This window comes from Aythya fuligula, chromosome 16, assembly GCF_009819795.1.
Source record: "Aythya fuligula isolate bAytFul2 chromosome 16, bAytFul2.pri, whole genome shotgun sequence".
Lineage (NCBI taxonomy): Eukaryota > Metazoa > Chordata > Aves > Anseriformes > Anatidae > Aythya > Aythya fuligula.
Genome location: NC_045574.1, coordinates 14,034,340 through 14,054,759, shown reverse-complemented (window position 1 = coordinate 14,054,759; position 20,420 = coordinate 14,034,340). Strand labels below are relative to the sequence as shown.

Genomic DNA, 20,420 nt, shown 5'->3' with positions numbered 1-20,420 from the left:
CTAAATTAGGTTGTAGGAAGCAGCCATACTTCATCCTGTTGGCTAATGTGCTGTTTTTAAATTGGAAGGGTAGGCTGGCTAATAAACACTGCTGGGAAGAAGAGGAATAAACAGCACCAGCTCTTTATGCATGCAAATATCCCTGCTGCTGTCTGCCGAGACATGCTGGAGGCGAGCTGGCTCTGCTGCACCCCACGTTTGTCTGCTCAGGGTGCACAGGGACCCCAGCTCTCACCATCCGCTCTGTTATCAGGGAATTTTGATGGCATTGTTTTATGTTCAATAAAGATCTGTGTGACTTGAGGGGTGCTCTCCTTCCCCAGATCACCCTCACCACCATCGGCTACGGGGACAAGTACCCCCAGACCTGGAACGGGCGGCTGCTGGCGGCGACCTTCACACTCATCGGCGTCTCCTTCTTTGCCCTCCCGGCCGTGAGTAGAGGCTGCTCTTCCCCTGGGGCTGCTGGCAACCCAACTGCTCCATCCCATGGGTTAATGCACCCCCAAAACCTCCCAGCTGTTGTTTTTGAGTCAAACAGAGAAGGAGAAGCGGGGAAACCCCATCTGAAAAACCACAGCGCAGGCACCGTGCCTACGAGCAAATGAGATGGAAAATCTGGATGTGGTTCTGCACAAATGAGATGGAAAATGTTTACTGAAGTGAAACCGTATTTCTGCTGCTGTTCCTAGGGGTGGCTGTGCCATTTCAACAAATTACCCCTGTCCCTTTCGCAGTGTGTTTCAGTGGGTTGCATGGATCTGATTTTCCCCTATGAGGATAATTTGCCAGCATGGTGTGGCTGTTTCATATTCTATCAGCTGGCTGGAGGTGCTTTGGTAAAAGCAGCCATTTCAGCCAGCACCAGAAAAGTTCCCTTTTAGCGATGCTTCAGATTAGGGCTGCCCCTTCCTTCCCCCATGCATTTGAAGCAAAAAAGGGAACAAAATAAGCCTTTGGAGGGAAAGCTGGCTGCTACTTCTCAGTTAGAGCTTACCTAATGCTGCACTAACTGCACTTTTTCATTCTTTTCCCCAGGGCATTTTAGGCTCAGGGTTTGCTCTGAAGGTTCAAGAGCAGCATCGGCAAAAACACTTCGAGAAGAGGCGGAACCCAGCAGCGGGCCTGATTCAGGTTAGGACCACAGTCAGGTTGTATATTCCTGATTTTGGGGTCTTAATGGATGTTTAGAAGCAGGGGAGGAGAAAAATGGGGCTGTGTGTGTAAGGTGTGAGACAGCAGCTGGTGGCTGGTCTTGTCTGGGGATAAATGCCAGGAAGTCAGCCATGGGAAAATAGCATATGTGGTAGGCAATCTGGGGGAGAAAAGGAACGAAATCCAGCCCAGTGCAGTGAGACAAACACACTAGGACAGTCTGTTTTCACCAATTTTTTATTTTTTTTTTTTTAAAGAGAATATTTATACTGATATAAAGTTACAATTGGGAGCATTTTCTTCATGATAACAGATGTCTGCACAGAAGGCTGGCCTTGGTGTCTATCTCGGAGATTTGAAATGAGAGTCACTTTACATTCTTCTGCTCCTCTCTTCACATTTTTTTAACTTCCTAATGTGCAGCAGCACGTGTCTTGTACCCGACCTCCTCCTGACAGCGAGTGCCCTGTACCCACAGCCTTTTGAGATCAGCTGTGTCACGGTAGCACCCCAGATTTGTCACATATCAAATCAAGGAGAGGGCAAAATGTTGGACCTATCCCACAGACAAGGGGCAAAACTGGAGTTGGCTGATGTTTATCATACCAAGGGCACGTCCAGCTGTGCCAGCATCCTCCATTCCACCCATCTCCTCCACAGGCAGCTTGGAGGTTTTACGCCACCAACCTGTCCCGGACGGACCTGCACTCCACCTGGCAGTACTACGAGCGCACCGTCACCGTCCCCATGTACAGGTACCTCCTCCTCACACTGCCCACCTCCTCACGCCGCTGTCTCCATGTTTAGTTTTCGTTATCTGGATATACGGTTTGGTTTATTTATTTAAGTTTTTAAAAAAATTGATTTCAAGAGCTGGTATATGCTTTTTCTTTTGGAGTTTTTTTTTCTTTGTTTTATTTTGTGTTTCTTTTTGACTCGATTTTAATTTCCCTGTTATTTTTTTTTCTTTCCGTCTCTGTGTGTGTGTACGTGCTCTTCTTTTCACCCTTATTTCTCCACGCCCGGGGGTAGTTGCGTTGGGTTGTGACAGTTGCCGTGCCCAGGTGTGAAGACTCCCAACCTGCCCTGGACCTTAGGTAAACTTCTCCTTGCCCTGTGTGCAGCTCCTCGTGCCCACTCGGGCTCTCCCTGCTGTTCCAGCCAGTCTCTAATGGTCCTTCTGCCTTTCAGTACACTCTTGTCCCTTTGGGCTGGCCAGGTACATTTGGCCTTCGTCCCTCTTTCCTTTCCTTTTCCTTTTTTTTTTTTCTCTCTAAGAGGAGAAAAACCAAATCAGGATTCAGTAAGTGTTTTCCTATTTCTTGCATTTCATTTATCCATCACCAAGTGTTGATGTGAGTAGGGAAGGGCAGCAGTGCCGTGACGGATGATGCTGATAAAGCACTGCAGTGTTTTACCAGCATCCATCCGGCTTGCTCCAAGGGGGGGAACTTGTTGTTGTACCCAGGCAGCTCCATCAGCTGAAAGGACCCAGGTTAGAGCATGGGCTTGGGAATTCAGAGCCTGGTGGAGAGGGGCACGTTCTCAGTGTCATCAGCATCAGGGGGTTTCCCTGGACGCTACAGTGCAAATCATGGCCCTTCATTTTCCACTTCACACCGTGCTGCAGCCCGGGCAGGGCTGTGCATCCCTTTGTGGCGTGTTTTGGGGGCTGCCCGGATCTCTCTGGGTTTGTACAGGAGTCAGCAATGTTGGTTAGATATTCCTGCAGCTTCATGGTTTTTTGGGGCTCCTTGTGGACCCCACTCCTTGCGGTGCGGAGCTGTTGTCCAGCACCGGGTTGTGCCAGTGCAGGTGTGAATCAAAATCCCTCTGTGTTTTATCTGTGCGGTGCCTTTTAGCCCTCCAGCAGACGATGTGCATACATTTCCCAGGGTAAGCATTAGCCCACATTTCAAATGCAGCGGCCAGTCTGTTAATCCATCTTAAAAGCCTGTTGGAAGTCACATTGTTGTGGTCAGTAAGTTTTCGTTGGATTCATTCCCACTGTGCGTCTGATCGGTTGTTTGTTTTTTTCCCTAAAGAGATTTATGAACTGACTTCAAGATTTTGCTTTAAGAAAAAAACAAAAACTATCGCAACCACCCAACGAAATGGAACCAAATTGTTTCCCAATAGCATTAAGCCCACTCATCCAACTCTTCCTCTCGGTGTCTGATCTCCTTGCACTCTGTTTGGGGCACTGCTTGAGGTCAGCTTCTGGAGAGGATGAGAACCAGAGCCTGGCCCAAAGTCCACTGCAAAGCTCAGAGCACCAGGGTTGGCTTCGGTGGACTTTGTCAGGTGTTACTGCTCTCTAAAGGACTGAACTTACCACGTGGCCAGACATACAGGGACACCCTTTTGCCCAAGAAAGATTGCATCCTGTGCTTCTTGAGCACAGGTTTCTCCTCTTTGAGCTTCACTCCAAAACCCCAGTTCCTGTCCGTGCACAGGCAGTAGGAATGACACCCAGGAGGGTGAGCCCCAGCTGCACTGATGCCTTCAGCTGTTGGCAGTTTTATTTTTTTTAACCAAGAAAGGAGTGAATATCTTTTGAGTCCATTTTGGATGCATTCACCTAAATGAATTGGAAATACTTTTCCTCTAATTAAAAAAAAAAAAAGGGGGTAACTGTATGTTCTGGCTGCCGCTTCCATCTCTCTCACACTGTCCATCTACCCTTCCTACCCTCCTCCCTAAGCCAGCTGGCGTGTGCTGCCAGCCGTGCACATCGAGCCCCACGCCGCGTTAAGGTGATGGCTGCTGATGTGCAGCTGGGGCGCACGCCGTGCTTGGGATGTGGGTAGGGGGGACACGGTGCTCCCCTCTCCCTCCCGGCTGCTGGAGGTGAGCTGCAGTCACCGATGTCTCGGCACCTTTTCTGCTCAACATCGGGCTGCTTCTTCCTCCTGGAAGGAGCCCTGTGACTTGAACTCGTCTTCCCAAGGCACCTCTGGAAAAGCCTGGCTGCTTGGTAGCCCAAAATTGGTGCACGTGCCCTGGAGGAGTTCACGTCTCCACAGAACATCACTCGGATCACTGCGGTAGAGCTGGTCTTGCCCCTCTGGGGAAAATATGGTGGTCTCCAAGAGAAGCTCAGATTGGATCTTTCAACTCAAAATGTAGCAGAAGCAAACCTGCAACGTGCGTGTGGCTCCTGTGTATGCAGGTTCCCTTTGGGGTCATGATGCACGCACAGCTTGGTGTGCCTGCACGTTTTAACCTGATACACATCAGCCGCTGGATTTGCTCAGGAAAGAATCTGGTCTTTGTTATCACTCATGAGAACAAGGCCTTGATCTCAGCTCTGTTAATAGATTGGTTTTCACTGGAAAAAACCTACTGGAATATGACATTGGAGCCATCCATCTGGCCCAAGGAGTCCCTGCCTGATGGGACTGAGGGCCGTGGATGCTTCCCAAAAGCTCTCTGAGACCCCACATTTTCCCTGCCCTGTGGTGCCCATCTGCTTTTGGAGCAAGGTGCCAGCAGCCTGTGCCCAAGGGTGACAGTGGCGTGAGGGCTGCAGTGGGGAGCGAGCTCAGCCCACGCTCAGTGCTCACCTGCACGCCTGGTCCCAGTGCATCTGCACCAGGGGATACTCTTCGTTCATATGCTAATTTTCTTTATTCTGTTTCTTTTCTCCCCTCCACTCCCATCCCCCCCCCTTCCCCTCCGACCTGTATTTCTTTCTCTTGTCCCTTTGGTTTTCTTTGGTGAAAACACTTGAAAAGCACGCAAACGCAAACGTACGGTGCCTCCAGGTATGAAGTGCATGTGACTGAAGCTGTGTGTCATGTCACTCCTTGTTCTTCGTTTGGGACTGTAACATTCAAAGCCTTTTTTAATTAAAAAAGCGAAACCAGAAACCTCTGAAGATCAGTTTTTTTCAAAGGAATGAGTGAAAGTGCAAACCAGGCTCCTCATCCTGCTGCCTGCGAACTAACTCCATGCACCTCCATGCACATTTTAGCTATTGGTACACACAGGTGTTGGGAAACTGCCAAAATGTCGATTTAAGGAAGGAGAATGCGAGAGTGCTTGATAAGCTTGCTTTTTTTTAAGGATGATTTCTTGATGGTCTTACCAACCTCCTCCAAATCATAACAACGCTTAACAAGAAACCTTCCCTGTTCATACTTCTATTTCCCTTCTTCCATCACTCAAGTGTGTTCCTCTTCCCCCAACCCTTTTTTTCCCTATCCATCAGTGTACCATGTATCTCACGTCATGCTGTAGGAGCTGTGCCCACCAGGTTATACCACGTCTGCTGCCTTTGTTTTTGTGAGAGTTGGTGGTGGCACCGTGGGACACATCAGTGGTAGTGCAGAATTAAATCACAGCAGTGGCCGTGCCTGCTTTTGAGGAGGAGGGAGAGACTGAATGCAGGTCTGGTATGCTAACTGAAATGATCACTCAGGATTTCCCCCCAGTAATCCAGTTTGAGGTTTGATAAAGGGATGTTCCATCTCAGCAGGGTTATTATGTTTTAGTTTTTCCTTCTGAGACCTGGAGCCAAGCAGTTATTTGTCCCAGTTGTTCCTTCTGAGACTTAACTTTTTGGGATCTGTCCAACCAAAAAGACATGTAAATGGCTGGGTAAGATTTATTACAAATAACGTTATCTCAGGTTCTGCAGAAAAGGGTATATCAAATTATAGGCGTATTTTATATGAGGTAGATATCTGAAGGTGTAGGAAAGTCAATATTTGAAGATGTGGAATAAATGCAAGCCATTAATTCCACATCTTCAAGACTGTGGGCCAAGCTCTGTTCCTAGAGCAGTTTAAATCTTCACTGGATGCATTAACACCGTTAAGGCTGATGTGATTTAGTGCCCGATTTCCAAACCTGGTTCCAGTTTCCACAGATGCAAGTTTTACCGCCTTAGTGAATCGCACTTACCACTTTGTCTGTGTGCTTAATTTACAGCAAATTGCATCAGTGATTGCAAGTGTAAGATTATGAATGCACGCTACATTGTGCAGAACAGCAGCCTGCTTTGAGAATTGGGCACTTTTCTACCGCTGAAAGTAAAATAAAACCACAACTCTTCCCTTCCAGTTCTTATATTAAAATATTTTATAAGCTTCATAAATGTTCCCAGTTATGAAGAACAGCTTAGGCTGGAGACATAAAGTCATGGTGAGGGTAATAACTGGCTCCAGCACAGCATGGAGACTCATTTTAGTCCCCATCCCAGTATCCATCTCCTTGTCACCCTCTGCTTAATCGCTCATACTGGGGCTGTTCAAAAAAATCATCATTGTCTCTGTGTGCGTGTTGTGTGTGTGTCTGTGTTTGCTCCTGTGTACTGTTGTGTGCTGCTGCCCTCTTTGTGTTGTGGGGTTTTGATGATGTCCTGGCCGGAGGCATGATATCCCCCACTGTCCCCAAATGCTTGAACGTTATCTGTGCTACCAGGAATAGCAAATTCACTTTCGTTTTGGCTGGGCGAGCCTGTAACTGGAGTTAGTGTGGTGTTTCTCTGTGCAGTTCTGGGGTGGGTGACGGGAAGCAGCTATAGGTACCGCTGGGTCCCCTGCAGCAGCCGGCGATGCAGATGTGTGGTCTGGTGGGTAGCATGAACTGTGTGTGCTCCTGTGGTGTGCAGATCTTCTCACCTAACTCCCCTTTAACCAAAACTTGCTTCCCTTGCTAACAACTGACACACGGACTGGGAGGAGAGAGAGAAAACATGAGCCGCCCCAACCAGAGGTCCTTTCTCCATGCCTTTTGAGGACACGATGGCACCAGCTCCACCTGTCCCCGAGCACACACACCAGTGCAGGGTGCCCTCCATCCAGCGTGTTAGAGCAAGGCTCAGCTAAAGTGCCTTGCAGAGCCCTTAGTTAACAGGCACTGTTTTTTCTTTGAGGTTCTGGTGAATTCATGCAATGCAGTAGCAGTTTTCCAAGCTGCTCTTGTAATGGCAGGTTAGACTGAGTGCTCAGTTCAGATTAAATTTTAGGTCAAGTATGTGGCTGATTAACACACTTTTTTAATAACTGTATTTTCAGTAAAGCATTTTTTTTTTCCATCATGCATCTCCCATGCCCACCACCCTACAGCAGAAATAGCAGAAACAGGGAATCTCCATGTTTGCTTGTGTGTCCCCACCTTTGCATGGAAGCATCTATGGTGGCTCAAGAGCTTGTCACCTTCATCACAGTGTGGACCTCATGTTATGGGCTAGTGCAAAGAAAGGACCCTTCTGGGGTCCTGAATCCTCCAATATAGCTAAAGGGGTCTTGAGCTCTGAGTTGCATCGAAGCCTTGCATTTGTGATCCCAGCTGGAGAAAGTAGGGCTCGTGTCCTGTGTTCTGCTGCTCATGGACTTCTCTAGGAAACTGACTGCCTGAAGAAAAATAGTTGTGCCCTCTTCATGCACATTGTGCATGATATTTTGTACCTGTACCACTTTCTCCCATCTCGGAATGAAGCTCCAAACCCTGCAGTGGGTTTGAATGGAGGTGGCAGCCCAACACTTGCACTGCGCCAGTGCACCAAGGTCAGCTTCTTCCTGGCGTCTTGAGTGAAGAGGATCATTAATTCATCAGATCAGGATGTGCTCTTCTCTGGGTGGAAGTGAACAGAGCCGGACTGGGGAGCTGAGCCAAAATTTTCAGGCCTATTTTTATTCTTTTCTCCATACTTAGGATTGGAAATTTTTCTGATTGCCTCAATTTTGTGAACACCGAAGCTGTTCTGCTGAACAACTGCATTTTGAGTATGTGCCTTGCGCATGCAGAGGAAAGGCTTTTCCAGTTGCTTTTTTCAGTTAGAAGAAAACTGTAAAACTGTGTCTTAATGGCTGGAAAAATGTGGGTATAAATATCCTTGCCTTTATTTTATGGTTAGCAACAGCCCCATTTCTTACAGCACCACAGCCAAGACCAGTCTGCGAGGAGAGTGCAAGCACTTGCAATGCTTTCCTTCCAGTCCTCAGCTGCAGTTTTGGGGCAGTTTGAGTAGATCCTCCTTGCTTTCATTAAAACCAGCATGGTTTATTTTCCAGCAGACACAAACAGACCTTTCACGGGGGATGTGGCCCTTTGGGCTATCACCCCAGCCGCACAGCACCCCATCCAGCCTACATCCCATCCTCCTGCTCGCCTGTCGCAAGCACAACCCGAGGCAACAGCTCTGCTGACTTCACACCCCCTAGGCCAAGTCATGATGTGTAGCATATCAGCAGTTTGACATTGGCATGCTGGTGGCCCAGAAAGGATCTTGCAGCAAGCCACAGGCTGGGCCCTATAGGCCTCGACCCCAAATGCAAAGTCCCTGAGCAAGCTCTGAAGTCGATGCTGCTCTTCCCCATTGTGTGCAGTGTTCTCCACCCTTCCTCAACACCTCCAGCTCACATCAGTCCCACCTGGGGCCTGACTGAGGATACTTCAATGCAAAATGTTTATGGAGCGAGCCCCAGGCCTGAAGGCCGCAGCACGCCCTCTGCTCTGCGCAGTCAGGCTTCCTCTTCTGAACCAAAGAAAGCAAAGGTGGAAAAGGGAGTTAATTTAGTGGCTTTCAACACAAGATAAGGAAAAGAAAAACAGTGTAGTAACTTGTTTTTATTTTTTATTTTTTAATTGTTCACCAGGATTTCCATTGTCAGTCTCTTTTTAATGAGAAAGAAAAGAAACCCTGCCTTCATCTCAGATCCAGATGGCAATAATATGTGATTATGCCTCTTTTTGGGGGCAAAACCTGACACAGACAGCAGGGAACCAGCTAATCTTCACCCAGAGCACACTGCCTTTTCTCCTGGGATGCTCCTGGCCTCAGGTCCCTGTTCCCACTGCCTCCCAGGCTGCTCCCTCTCACCCATCTCCCTGCCCTGAGAGCAGCAGGGTTGAGTTTTCTCACCTGCCCCCAGCACTGGAGCCTCTCTCCACTTGATACACAGCCAAAGCACTGACCTCCAAACAAACCACTGCCCACAGGCAGTAAAACAGCTCCTGCCAAAACACCGCTGTGCTGCTCAGAGACCCTGGCAGCCTCTTTGGGAGGTTAAGAGCCCGGTGCAGCAGACAAGTTTCTCTCTCTCTCTTGCTGTCCCTCTTTCTCTTCCCCACCTCTCCGCTGCAGGGTACTGCTGGAAGCAGCAGGCAAACCCCCTCCAGCCTTCCCCAGCTGTCCCCGGTTGCAGTCGGTGGCACAAAGCTGGTTCTAATTGAAAGGATGGGGCAGCGGGTAAAGCTTCCAAGGTGGGAGGCTCTGAAATCAGCTGTGCCTGAATATTAACCACCTTTCTTCTCTCCCTCTAGACTCATCCCGCCTCTGAACCAGCTGGAGCTCCTGAGGAACCTGAAGAGCAAATCGGGACTAACATTCAGGTTAGCAGCAGAGTTAGGAGAGCTTGGAAAGCTCACACTTCAGTACCTTTTTTTTTTTTCTCTCTCTTTTTTTTTTTTTTTTTTTTTATTCCCTCCCCTTTCCTGCCTTTTGCATATTGACAACCTTGAAGATGTGAGAGGTTTTGGCAGCTGATCCCCATGGGTTGTTCAGCGACCTCCTCCCTATCCCTCTTCCATGCTGCACATACATTTCTTCAGCCTAATTTGTCTCTGGAGTAATGTTACAGTGCTTGGCTGAAAATGCAAAGTTGTATTTTCAGAGGTTCAGATCAAGGTAGCGTTCCCAGTTTTCCTCTGACCTTTCTGTTCTTCACCACCCTCAGAGGAGACTCAAGCCCACGATGTGCTAATTCATTCCCTGTTCCCTCCAACCTTTCCTCGCCTCCCCCTGTGAGCAGGCAAGATGTTAGTGGTGAGAAAAAGAAAAGGGACACCCTCATAGTCTCTTGCCCCAGACCATACAGCATGTCCTGATTTCCTATGGCTTCATAACCAGGTTAAAAAATCACAGATCCCACTGAGTTGGAACACAGCACATCGTGGTGGTGGGTCAAACGAGCAGTGTTGCTGTGAGCATCCTCTGGGAAACCATCCTGGTTTCCAGACCTGCACTGTGAATCCATCAGGCCAAGCCTGACGTTTCCGTGTGGCAGAACAGTCACCATAGCCATGCCCCATGCTCTCTGCTGATCCCACAGCATCTCTGTTGGTGGAATACCAATCAGTGTCAGCCAGAAGCATCACCTCAGTTTTGCTAAATTTGCTGTGGCGAGGTATAAATTACTGCCCCAGAAGGCCAGGCATCCTGCAGCTTAAACAAGTACTCAGGAAGGGTCATGTCTTGTGGTTCAAGCAGGCCAGGGTTTCCTGTTTGGTGAAAGGGGAGCTGCAGACCCCTGGGGACGGAGCAGAGATGCTGGCCTTGCTGCAGCAGGGCTGCTGGGCTGAGACAGGACCTGCCCCAGGGCTGCGTGTCCCACCAGGGCACGGAGATCTGGAGGCAAATGGGTCTGATGGCCAAATTTAAAGTGTGAATATCTGAGATAGTGCCTGGGGCCGGGCTTTGAAACTGGACAGAGCAATGAGTAGAGGGCAGGGGGGCGTTTTTTAGTCTCTCCAGGCCGCTGCCTTCAGCACAAGGGACAGGGTTTGGGGTCTGTGCAGATCTCAGGGTCTAAGCTTGGGGTGGAGGCAGGACCAAGGCTTGTACAGCATCACACTGCGAGGCAGTCGAGCTCCTCCTGCCCAGCTCTTCTTGCAGTCCAGTTTGTCCCCACCGGAGACAGTCTGTGCCAGGTGCCAGAGGAAGCAGACTTTTCTCTGCTGAGACACACAATCTGGTCCCTCTCTTCTGGAGTTGCAAGGGCAAAGCTGGTTCAGGGCTGGTTTTTGCAGTTTCCTGCTGTGAAGGTGTGAATAGTTGAAAGCAGAACAAGTTTTCCTCATTGCTGCAGAGAAATGCCACTAAGCTGCCTGGTCAGTGAAATGGATTTTTTTTTTTTTAGTGTGGCCTTATGTTGGCTTGTGGTGCTATGTCTATCCTTTTGCAGGTGGTGATTTTTCAGGACAATCAAGTGGTTTGGGATCTCAGAAGGAGACTGACTGCAAAAGTTGTGGTTCCCTAATCCCTCCACAGTGTCTTTGCCAGCTAGTTTGGCAAAGTATCTGCCAAAGGCTTTGGAGGCAGAAAGGATGCTAGGGGTGCCAGGGCCTTGGGGCCAGGGGTCTGTACCCCTTCCCACCAACACCCCCCCAGTACTACGCATTAGCACTGGGAGCGAAGCTGTGCATCAGCAGGTCTAATATTAGCTCTGTCCTGATGGCCAGGAAGGATAAAGAGATACCCCAGGGTCACAGGAGATGTTCAAATCCTTCCCTACATGCAGAAACCACTCAAGGCCACGCATTTCCAAAGGAAGGGGCCGCTCTCTGAGCCCACAGAAGTCCTCCTGTGCTCACACAAATCACACAGCCGTGAGGTGTCTCAGTCCTGTGTAGGCACAAGGGTGGGTTGGGATCAACTCTTCAGCCCTGTGCATTGTATGTGTCTTCTCTGAGGTTGTGTGAGTCTCCAGTGATCTCCTGTCCAGGCCAGAAACTCCAGGAATTAAGCGCTCCTTTCCCTCTCTTCTGTCCACAACTTTCCACTTAGCTGTATTGTTTGGTATTGTCTTTTCGTTATGTTTTAACAGTGAAGCAGCAACATCTGTTGCCACCTGACACCATGCTAATGTACTATTGCTTCTGTTTAAAGGAAAGAGCAGCAGCCCGAACCATCGCCAAGGTCTGTATCACTGCCAGCACGCCATCCCCATGCATTACCCGTAGATCTCTATGTACGTGTGTGCGTGTGTGTACCATGTCGTGGCGCCATCGAGGGAAGCATTCTAGGTATTGACGTGCTTTTTCTGTGCTGTGGCAGTCCAATGTATCTACGTGTAACGCTGGACCTTAAATCAGATCTTCCTTCCAGTCTGCCTGGGGCTGTGGCTATGAGGATAGCGAGGCTGTAGGGGGAGAGGGACAGCGGTGGGCAGCACGGGGAGAGCTGGCAGACCTTTATCCGGGGCGACAGCAGGGCTCTGGTTTATGCTGCTTTCTTTTCTGTCGCTGCTGGAGTTGTAGCTGAAACGGTTTAAAGCAGGCTCAGGGAGTGGGTGATGCCTCGCCTGTGTCCTCGCCTGGTGTCGTGGGGATGTGGGAGCACAAAGCCATCACCGCCGAGCTGCCAGCTCCTGAATGCCTCTGGCTGCAGGGCACAGAAGGGCTCTCTGACACAGCACCACATTGGGTGGCAGAGACACGCTGCCCTGCACGTCCCTTTGGCCTCCCACCCTGCGGGTGAAGCACAGCCCCTGCCCTGTCTTTGAGTCCACGTGCTCAGCTGGGCACTTCCAAGATGTGGCGAGCACCTTCTCAGGGCAGCCACAAATCTGACCTCAGGGAGAGCTTTGGCTATTCACATGTCCCAGGGAAAGCAACGGGTCAGGAGTTTGGGATACTTTTGGGATACTTTTTGTCCTGTTAGAACTATTTAATTCTGGAAGTTTTCCTCTATTTTCCCACTTCTTTCAAGAAGTAATTCTAGGATTGAATCTCCTTTTTTTTTTTTTTTTTTTTTTTTTTTTTTTTTTTTTTTTTTTTTTTTCTCCTTAGGAAACAAGACACAAAACTGATGATCTGTGGAGGTCATCTGCTTGGCTTTCAGGTTTTCCGTCTCATATCTCAGAACTTAGCTTACAGCTTAAATATTGCAGATATTGCAGACATGTTTTTCAGAAGCATAACTACAACCCGGCATTTTGCAGATGTAACTTTCTGCTGTGCATTTTAGCTTATCTGAGGACAGAAACTAATTTTTTTTTCCTAGCACAAAATCCAACCAAAGATGTCTGGGCAGATACAGTGCCAACTAAAGGAAAGAAATTTCATCTTTCCTTCTTTGTTTCCCTCCTTCTTCCCTTCCTTCCCCATCCCCTATTCTTTTTTTTTTCTGTCTTTCATTTGAGCTTTTCTTTGCAAGCAGAACCTCCATAGCACTCCATCCACTCCCTGCCAAGTAAATCAAATCACCAAGATCATGTTTCAACTAGCCAGAATTTTTATTTATTTTTTGTTCTTATTTGGGGTATCTGCTAGCGCAGTGAGAGTGAAGGCAGCCTCCATCCATCTTTATTAAAACAGGGCAGTGCTCTCTGGGAGCAGAGCAAGGCTGAAATCTTGGCCACCTGCCCTTGGCATCAGGAGGGACAGAATTTTAACCCCAGGCCCTGGCTGCTTTACTGCCCCATCTCAGCCAGCACGTACACTGGCTGCATCAAAGGGTAAATCCACGTTCCTCGCAGCCACATGACTGCAGCAAGAAGAAATCTCTCTTCAACCCAATCAGCTCCATAGCTGGAGAAATCTGGGGACGGATGGTCCCTCATAGGGTCACACCAGCCTGCGTCCCTGCAATCGCAGGCACTGGTCTTACTTCTGCGGGTATTTCCCTTTTTAGCTCTGCCCCATCTCACAGGGTTCATTTTCAGCACTGAGTACAATAGGTTAGACGGAATATTTCTTCACAGAAGTTGCAGGTTTTTCCTGTTCATTTTCAAAATTGCTTTCTTAATCTTCTGTCGCAGAAAGAAGTAAAAATAACCTTTCACTGCCCTTTTTCAGAGTATTTCTTACTATGTATAGCTTCTTCATCAGGGTAATATCCAAACACTGCTTTTCTGCTCTTGTATTTGTCTCTGGTGACACCGATGGTGCTGTTGCCATCCCTTGTAAGATGCTAAACCTGAATCCAGGAGTGCTTAAGCTGAGGTCTGTGGCTGCCGTATATGTGACCACAGAGGACTTTCCAGATTGTTCAGCTCAGCTGACAGAGCAAAGCCAAAGCTCTTTCCTTCTTGTTTCATTAGGACAACATCTCTTCTACCTGCTCCCGCTGCCCTTTTCTTTCTGATAATGTCTCAGACCTCAGGAAGGCATTTTGCACACATGCCCCTATAAAAAGAGGGGCCACAGGCCAGCTCTTTTCCTGAATAAAAGTCTCTGAATCTCTTACAGTCCCACCCACTTTGATTTCCAGCAGCCTCACAGTGATGCTCAGTGTGTTATCCTGACTGTACACAAGAAAACTCATCCCCTTTGCCAGCCCACCCGACAGGGTATCACCCAGCCGTGATCTGTTTCACGTGGTGACTTTTTCACGTAGGAAACTCCTTGGGTTGAATCACCTCTGCTAGCAGACCCCAGCACCGTGCTGTTACTGCTTTGGCCAGTGAAGGATTTACCACTTTCCATTTCACTGCAGTGGTGAAATGTATATTCTCTCATCTAGGCATAGCTGCATTTTGCTCTGATTGTGCCTATGTGTAGGGAGTGGCTGATTTCCTATATCCACAGCAGACATCCTGCAAAGTCCTTACAGCAAACAGAACAGAAATGGCTTTTCTGCTGTGCTGCTTCTTACTATATTTGAAGTCAGAGCAGAGATGCTGGCCCGGCTCGTGGGAACACACTGTGCAGAACAAGCATTGCCTTGCCTGATTCAGGAGCATCCACAGTGCCCTTCCAACCCATGGGGTCTTGCTTGTGTGTCAGCAATGATGCTGACCTCTGACTCCAGTGCTGCCATGGCTATGCTGATTTCTGTCGAGGCAGCACTGGGAGAGCTGCTGCCTGGGCTGGGAGGACACCGGGAGGTGATCGGGTTAGCGTAGCGGAGGCTCGGGGTCACCTGGAATGACTCGGGTGGCCTTTGGTTGGGTCTTGGCGTACACTGGGGCAGCCTGTCTGGGAGACAGGTTCTGACCTTTCTCTGTCATCTCTCTTTTGTTTCCCACCGTGAGCTTGTCTGCATCCATCTCTGACCAAGTGCTGGGCAGCCGCGTGCTGACCTGCTCTGGGGGGACAGGAGCTCAGCTCCCATGACGCAGAAAAGATGCTGGCCTTTTGCTACAGACCCCTTCACCCTTTCTATTTTCCTCCCACTTTTTAAAACTGCTTACAGAAACTCTTCTATTAGCAATCGCTTTGGGCGCTGCATCCACCCGGTGCTGTGCATCGGCCGGGAGGCGCAGCCGCCTGCTGCACAAAGTGAGCAATTTGGAGAGGCTGACGGGGTTTTGGTTACTCGTATGCTAATCGGGCTGAAAATTTACTGTGGCATCTTGTCTCTGTTTATTTTGTCTTCTGATTGTAATGTCAAAAAGGCAAACGGATGGTTAGCCAGGGCTACGGAGGCTCCTGTATGAAATGTGTGCTCCAGATGCTCCTTCCCAGATGGTTTGGTACACATCTGAAGGCAGCCACGACCAGATTTGTTCCTCTTGTGTTTTCCAAAATATGACTGGGCAAAAAGCTAAAAATTAACGAACCAGGTGATCACAGTAATGCATTCATATCAGAAAAAAAAAAAGAAAAAAAAAAGAAAAAAAAAAAAAAGAAACATAAGGAGGAACTAGGAAGCTAAAAGTCAGATTACTTTGTCCAGCATGAGTTAAGCTCTAGAGGTAATGAGAGGAACCTCTTTAAAAGGTTGTCCTCAGCTGTGGTTTGTCCTCGACCCTAATGAACCCGGCAAGACCTTGGCTGTTATATTGGGTGAATGCTGGACTGGGCTACTTTGTAATGTGTATGTATATCTGTGCGTATATCTCTCTATATCAGTGTATGTATATGTCTGTCTGAGATACACACGACACTAATAGCTCTGCTCAGGGGTGTGATTAAGGCTTTTGTACGCACTGGAGGATGCCTTTGGTTGGCTCATTGGGCCCCTGCTCCCCCAGCCTGGGGTGGCACCAACCCCTGCTGCCTGTGGGAGCCGGTGTCAACCCTAGGAGCCCGCAGGGCTGTGTTAGCCTGGGTTGGTGTTTGGCCTTTTAACCGATTAAACCGGTGTCAGAGACTCATGCTGGGACTGACAGTAATCTGGAAATAATCAGTTGCCTTTAGGGGAGCGGATTATTTGCACGGAAGGGACTGCATCTTTCTGTAGGGACTGCAGAGGAGGTGGGGAGCCCGGGGAACCCATCCATCCCCCCTGGGCTCTGCATGCTCAATATCTCACCCCATGCTGCGATGCCCGGACCCCAGCTCCAGGACAGCCCCAGTAGTGCCACCAGTCCTGGGGACGTGGGGTCCTGCTCTGAGCACCCAGGAAGGGGAGAGTGGCATCGCCTGAGCTTGCACCTAGCACGAAGCAGTAGGAATTTCTACAAATTCCTTCTATGCATGCCCACGAGCTCTTCCGACTGCTGAATTCGAGCTGAAAACGAGACTGGGTTTTTGTGCCCTTCATCCTTTTCAGTCTGCCTGTGAATTCAGCAGGGAACGCTGGTGGGCAGCTGTGTGCTGGTGCCCGGGGGGGGGGTGAATTGGGGCCACCCCATCACCCTGCCGCAGGCAGAGGGCTGCTCCGTGGCCTGGAGAACCCTCATGGGTGGCAATCTCTGGGCAGGGCTCATGGGGCCGTGGTGGGGTGTCCACAAAGCCTGAATCACCCCAAAAGTGTTAGGGGCCATTGGACAAGCACGATGAAAACCAAGCATGTGAACGCTGATGTTCAAATGCCTTCCTGTAAAGGACTGCACCACACTCCATTTTTTTATATGGATTTTTTTTTTTAATGCCAGGCTTAATGTAATGCTATTACCTTTATGAGTAGTGCAAATAATTCAGAGATTAACTAGCTCACTAGGTGAGATTTTTTTATTTTTTATTTTTTTTAAGAATAAATTCAACCATTTCAGGTGTTGCTGGAGAATACAAATTAAATTTTTGGCTCTCCATACTCCAGAAAATTAAAATATGATCTTTTTTATCTATTTAGAGGAAGAAGAACATACTTTTTGTTCCCAATGCAGTTGGAAATTGTCTTCCTGTAGGACTCATTCAATTGTAGATAAACTGATGCCACCAATTCAAAGCAGGATGTGTCATTTCTAATAATGACATTTATTGACCACAGCAAGACAAGTTTCAGACACCACCTTAATTAATTTTTTTTAAAATTTAATGCTCAAGCATAAAAATCCTGTCATGAACGTGACCCTCACGTCAGCTGTCTTTTAAACCTAGAGTCAGTAATCAAAAGTTTCCTGTCTGGCATTTGCTTCCAGGTCTAATTTTTACTCTCCCCTCATTTCCAGTAAAAGCAAACCGTGCAGGGAGTCACTTTGCGGATGCTGCTCAGGAAACTCTAGGTACCACGGGAAATGCGTCGCACGGAACTAATCAAAAGCTGCACGGCTCATTCTCCCTCTACCCTGCTACCACCCGTTCTGATCACTTCTCTGCTTAATAGAGGTACTAGATGAGTAAAATAAAAATGAAAGAGCCTCCCCATTGCCCGCTCAGAAATTAGCGGCGTCCTTGTCTGCTTATCATGCAGAACTCATTGAATCACAGAGATGAGGATGGGGAATTTGGTCTGGGCTAGCAAGCCAGTGACTGTTCAGCAACAAAGGAGGCAAGGAAACAAAGTTTAACAAATGATGGAAAATTAAAAAAAATAGTAATCTTTTTGTTTTTTTAAATCAAGACCCCTTCCTCCCCATCGCTGCATCCCTCCTCAGGGTCCAGAGAATCCTTGCAAATTGAATTGCACTGCACAGCGATACGAAGTTAGTAGCACGAGAAATGCCAGCTTCCCCCTCCACTCAATCACCATCCCTTTGGCTCTCTGAACACTGCAAATTGACCTTTCCTAGTCGTGTGGCCTTTAGAAGCCACGGCTTGCCTATCTAGCACCTCTACTACGCAGCTAGAGAAGGACTAATCTTAGCCTGTCCCACCAGACGTAGGGGATACGGGTTTTCCTTAGCCTTGACATTGGCCTTGTGAATGGGTCTGTTTCTAGATCCAGTGGGGAACAGACAGCTAGAGCAGAACGTTTTGTACCAGCCGTGTTTTCATCTTTTCCATCAAGTCGACAATTGCTAGGTGGCTTCAGAGAATTCCCAGGGAGCATCCCTTAGCGCACCCATCTGATCACCACGAGGGCACACAGATACATGTGTTATTTTCCTTGTGTATAAAGATATCTACTTTCGTGCCTGCACTGGAAGAATCTTCCCCTGCCCCAGACATTGCTTTTTGGCAGCAGACATGCACCTTCTTGAACTACCAATGCCCAGAGTTTGCATGCTTTGAATGCTGGCAGGTGAATCCCATCAGCTCTTCCCCCCAGGCCAGGCAGGTGAAAGCCCAGGAGGGGCAGGGCACTGAGTGATGCAGCATGTTTGTGAAACTGGATTTTTGCATGCTCTTTCTTGGAGTCCATTTTAATTCTCAAAATCACCAGTCTCTGTCTCCGTCAGAAAGCCGATAAACTACAGTTATATTAAAAAAAAAAAATAAAAAAAAATATGTATCTCTGATTTTCTCCATTAATTGTTCCAACTTATATCTTTTCCTTCCTTGCTATTTTTTTTTCCCTTGCTGGTTACTTTTATTACGTGTCAGACTAGAGGCTAGGGCTCGTATCTGAGACTTGTGTGTACCAGAAGCTCAGAAGTAGCGTGGTAAATCCCATCTCTGAGTGGGTAACAAAGAGTCAGGGGGCATGACCTAGATTTTATGACAGCAGTTCTTGTTTGATAGTCATGATGGCAGGTTTCTGATAGGAAATTCTACTGTACTTGGATAAATAGCCTGAATCTTTGAGTTAGCCTCTTGCTAGGTGTTTTGATGGTACTTTAGCACTCCTTGAAATTCATCCTTGAAAGGACTGGTTTAAATATTGGGTAATTATCGGTTGCATGGACAACATTTCAATACATTTCCAAAAAGCAAAGATTTGTTTAGTAGCCTAGTTGGAAAGTTTATCATATGTTCTGTAGTGTTTCCATTTGCCAGGTGAGGTTGTTTTATCCTTGGAGGATGAAATGTAATGCGGGCAGGGACTCCTCCCAGAGAAAGGCTCCTTTCATTGCTTAGCACTGAGGTTGGTTTGGGCAGAGTTTAAGACAAGCAGTGATGTTTGTAATGCTCTCCTCTCACCTGTCCGTGTCCAGTTCTGTTTTCTGGAAAATCAGCCACTCTGATCTTAATGTCTTCCTTGCATGTCTTTCTAGGCATGAATTTTTAATTGGTAAAGCCAGTATATTTTTCCTATGTTCTACTGAATTCCTTCCTGCTGTGGTCCTCATTTCATCTCCTCCATCTTGAGTTCTGTGAGGGAAAGGGAGGATGAAACAAATTATTATCTCAAGATCTTCTTAATCCATTGGAGACCTTGTAAAGGGGGATTATGGAGTGTGCTTCATGCTACAAAGAAGTCTTTAATTTTAGAGTAGGTACAAGGGCATCATTGTTACTTGCATCATGAATATAGTGTTGTACACACTGTGCATTAGTAAAACTGTGGGTCAACCCTAGAAGGACATAAAAATAATTGAAATATCTGGATTTCCTGGACCCCTGGGCTACCTGCCTGCAGTCAGCCACTGCACAGACTCTTAGGGGCAGATGCCAGCACATCAATGCATCTAAGGCTGAGTGCTAAGGAGCCTTCATCTAGGATGCATATAATGAAATCACAGTGAACAACGAGGCAATCATTGAAAACTCATTGTAGGTAAATTAATAGAGAACTTTTTAGGAGGCATGGTTTCGTAATGTACTAAACCAATGATCTCTGGTCAATAAACACAATAATGCGTGCATTTCTTAGACACCAGTGTAACTATACCAAGCCAGATTAGTAAGTCTATCATGTTCTGCTTTGTAAGAGACTTTTGAACCTGATAGCAGGAGGAAATGGCACACAGAGCAGCTTAGGCAAGGTGTTTGCAGAGCCCTTGACTGGCCTGCAGGTCTGGGTGCAGCATTTCTTAAAGTCTTGTTCAAGAAATAATCATCCAAGCTTGAAGACTTAATCTAGCTGTTTTTCTATGCTCCGGTTGAGCTGGGAAATAGCTAAAGGCTGCTGGAAGACACAGGACATGTGCAGTGTGGGTTTTGACAGTGCCCAACATCAGTTTGGGAAAATAAAAACAAAAAACAAACCAAAAAACCTCTCTGTGTTAGGAAGAGCGGGATGAGAGCATACCAGAGATGCTGCAAAATACCAAAGACCAGCATTAATGATGTGTTTGGATCTGGTGTCCCTTTGCTTGCCCAAGGCCCGGCATCTGGCCAGACTTAGGTGGTGGCTTCAGGGACAGTGCCAGTCTTTCCAGCTATGATTTCAGTGACCTCCTTCAACCCACACCTAACACCACAGTTGTGAGGAAGAGAAGAGGATTACTCACCAGGACATTGATCATTGGCTGAATTTTCTTTTTGTTTTTCTTATGCCCAGGTTGCTCTTCTTCTAGCAACTACATTTTCAGGGCTGAGTTCACCTTCACAATGGCTTTTCTGAAATCACTGGAGGTAAATCAGGCTTGAGCCTGGTCCTC

The 20,420-nt window shown here is 47.8% G+C and overlaps 1 protein-coding gene across 9 annotated transcripts in view; it reads left to right on the top strand.

Annotated features, from left to right (window-relative positions):
- KCNQ2 (potassium voltage-gated channel subfamily Q member 2) overlaps positions 1-20,420 on the top strand; it is a 64,354-nt gene that overhangs the window by 24,958 nt on the left and 18,976 nt on the right. For 3 of the 9 annotated variants that reach the window (XM_032198114.1, XM_032198113.1, XM_032198109.1), the window contains exons 6-11: positions 324-434; positions 1,039-1,134; positions 1,816-1,910; positions 4,893-4,922; positions 9,430-9,498; positions 11,774-11,803. In XM_032198114.1, the coding sequence (XP_032054005.1) occupies positions 324-434; positions 1,039-1,134; positions 1,816-1,910; positions 4,893-4,922; positions 9,430-9,498; positions 11,774-11,803 (431 nt within the window). Of the gene's footprint in view, positions 1-323; positions 435-1,038; positions 1,135-1,815; positions 1,911-4,892; positions 4,923-9,429; positions 9,499-11,773; positions 11,804-17,165; positions 17,220-20,420 lie in introns of all 9 variants that reach the window. The other 6 variants (XM_032198108.1, XM_032198106.1, XM_032198115.1 and 3 more) reach the window with 4 other exon arrangements.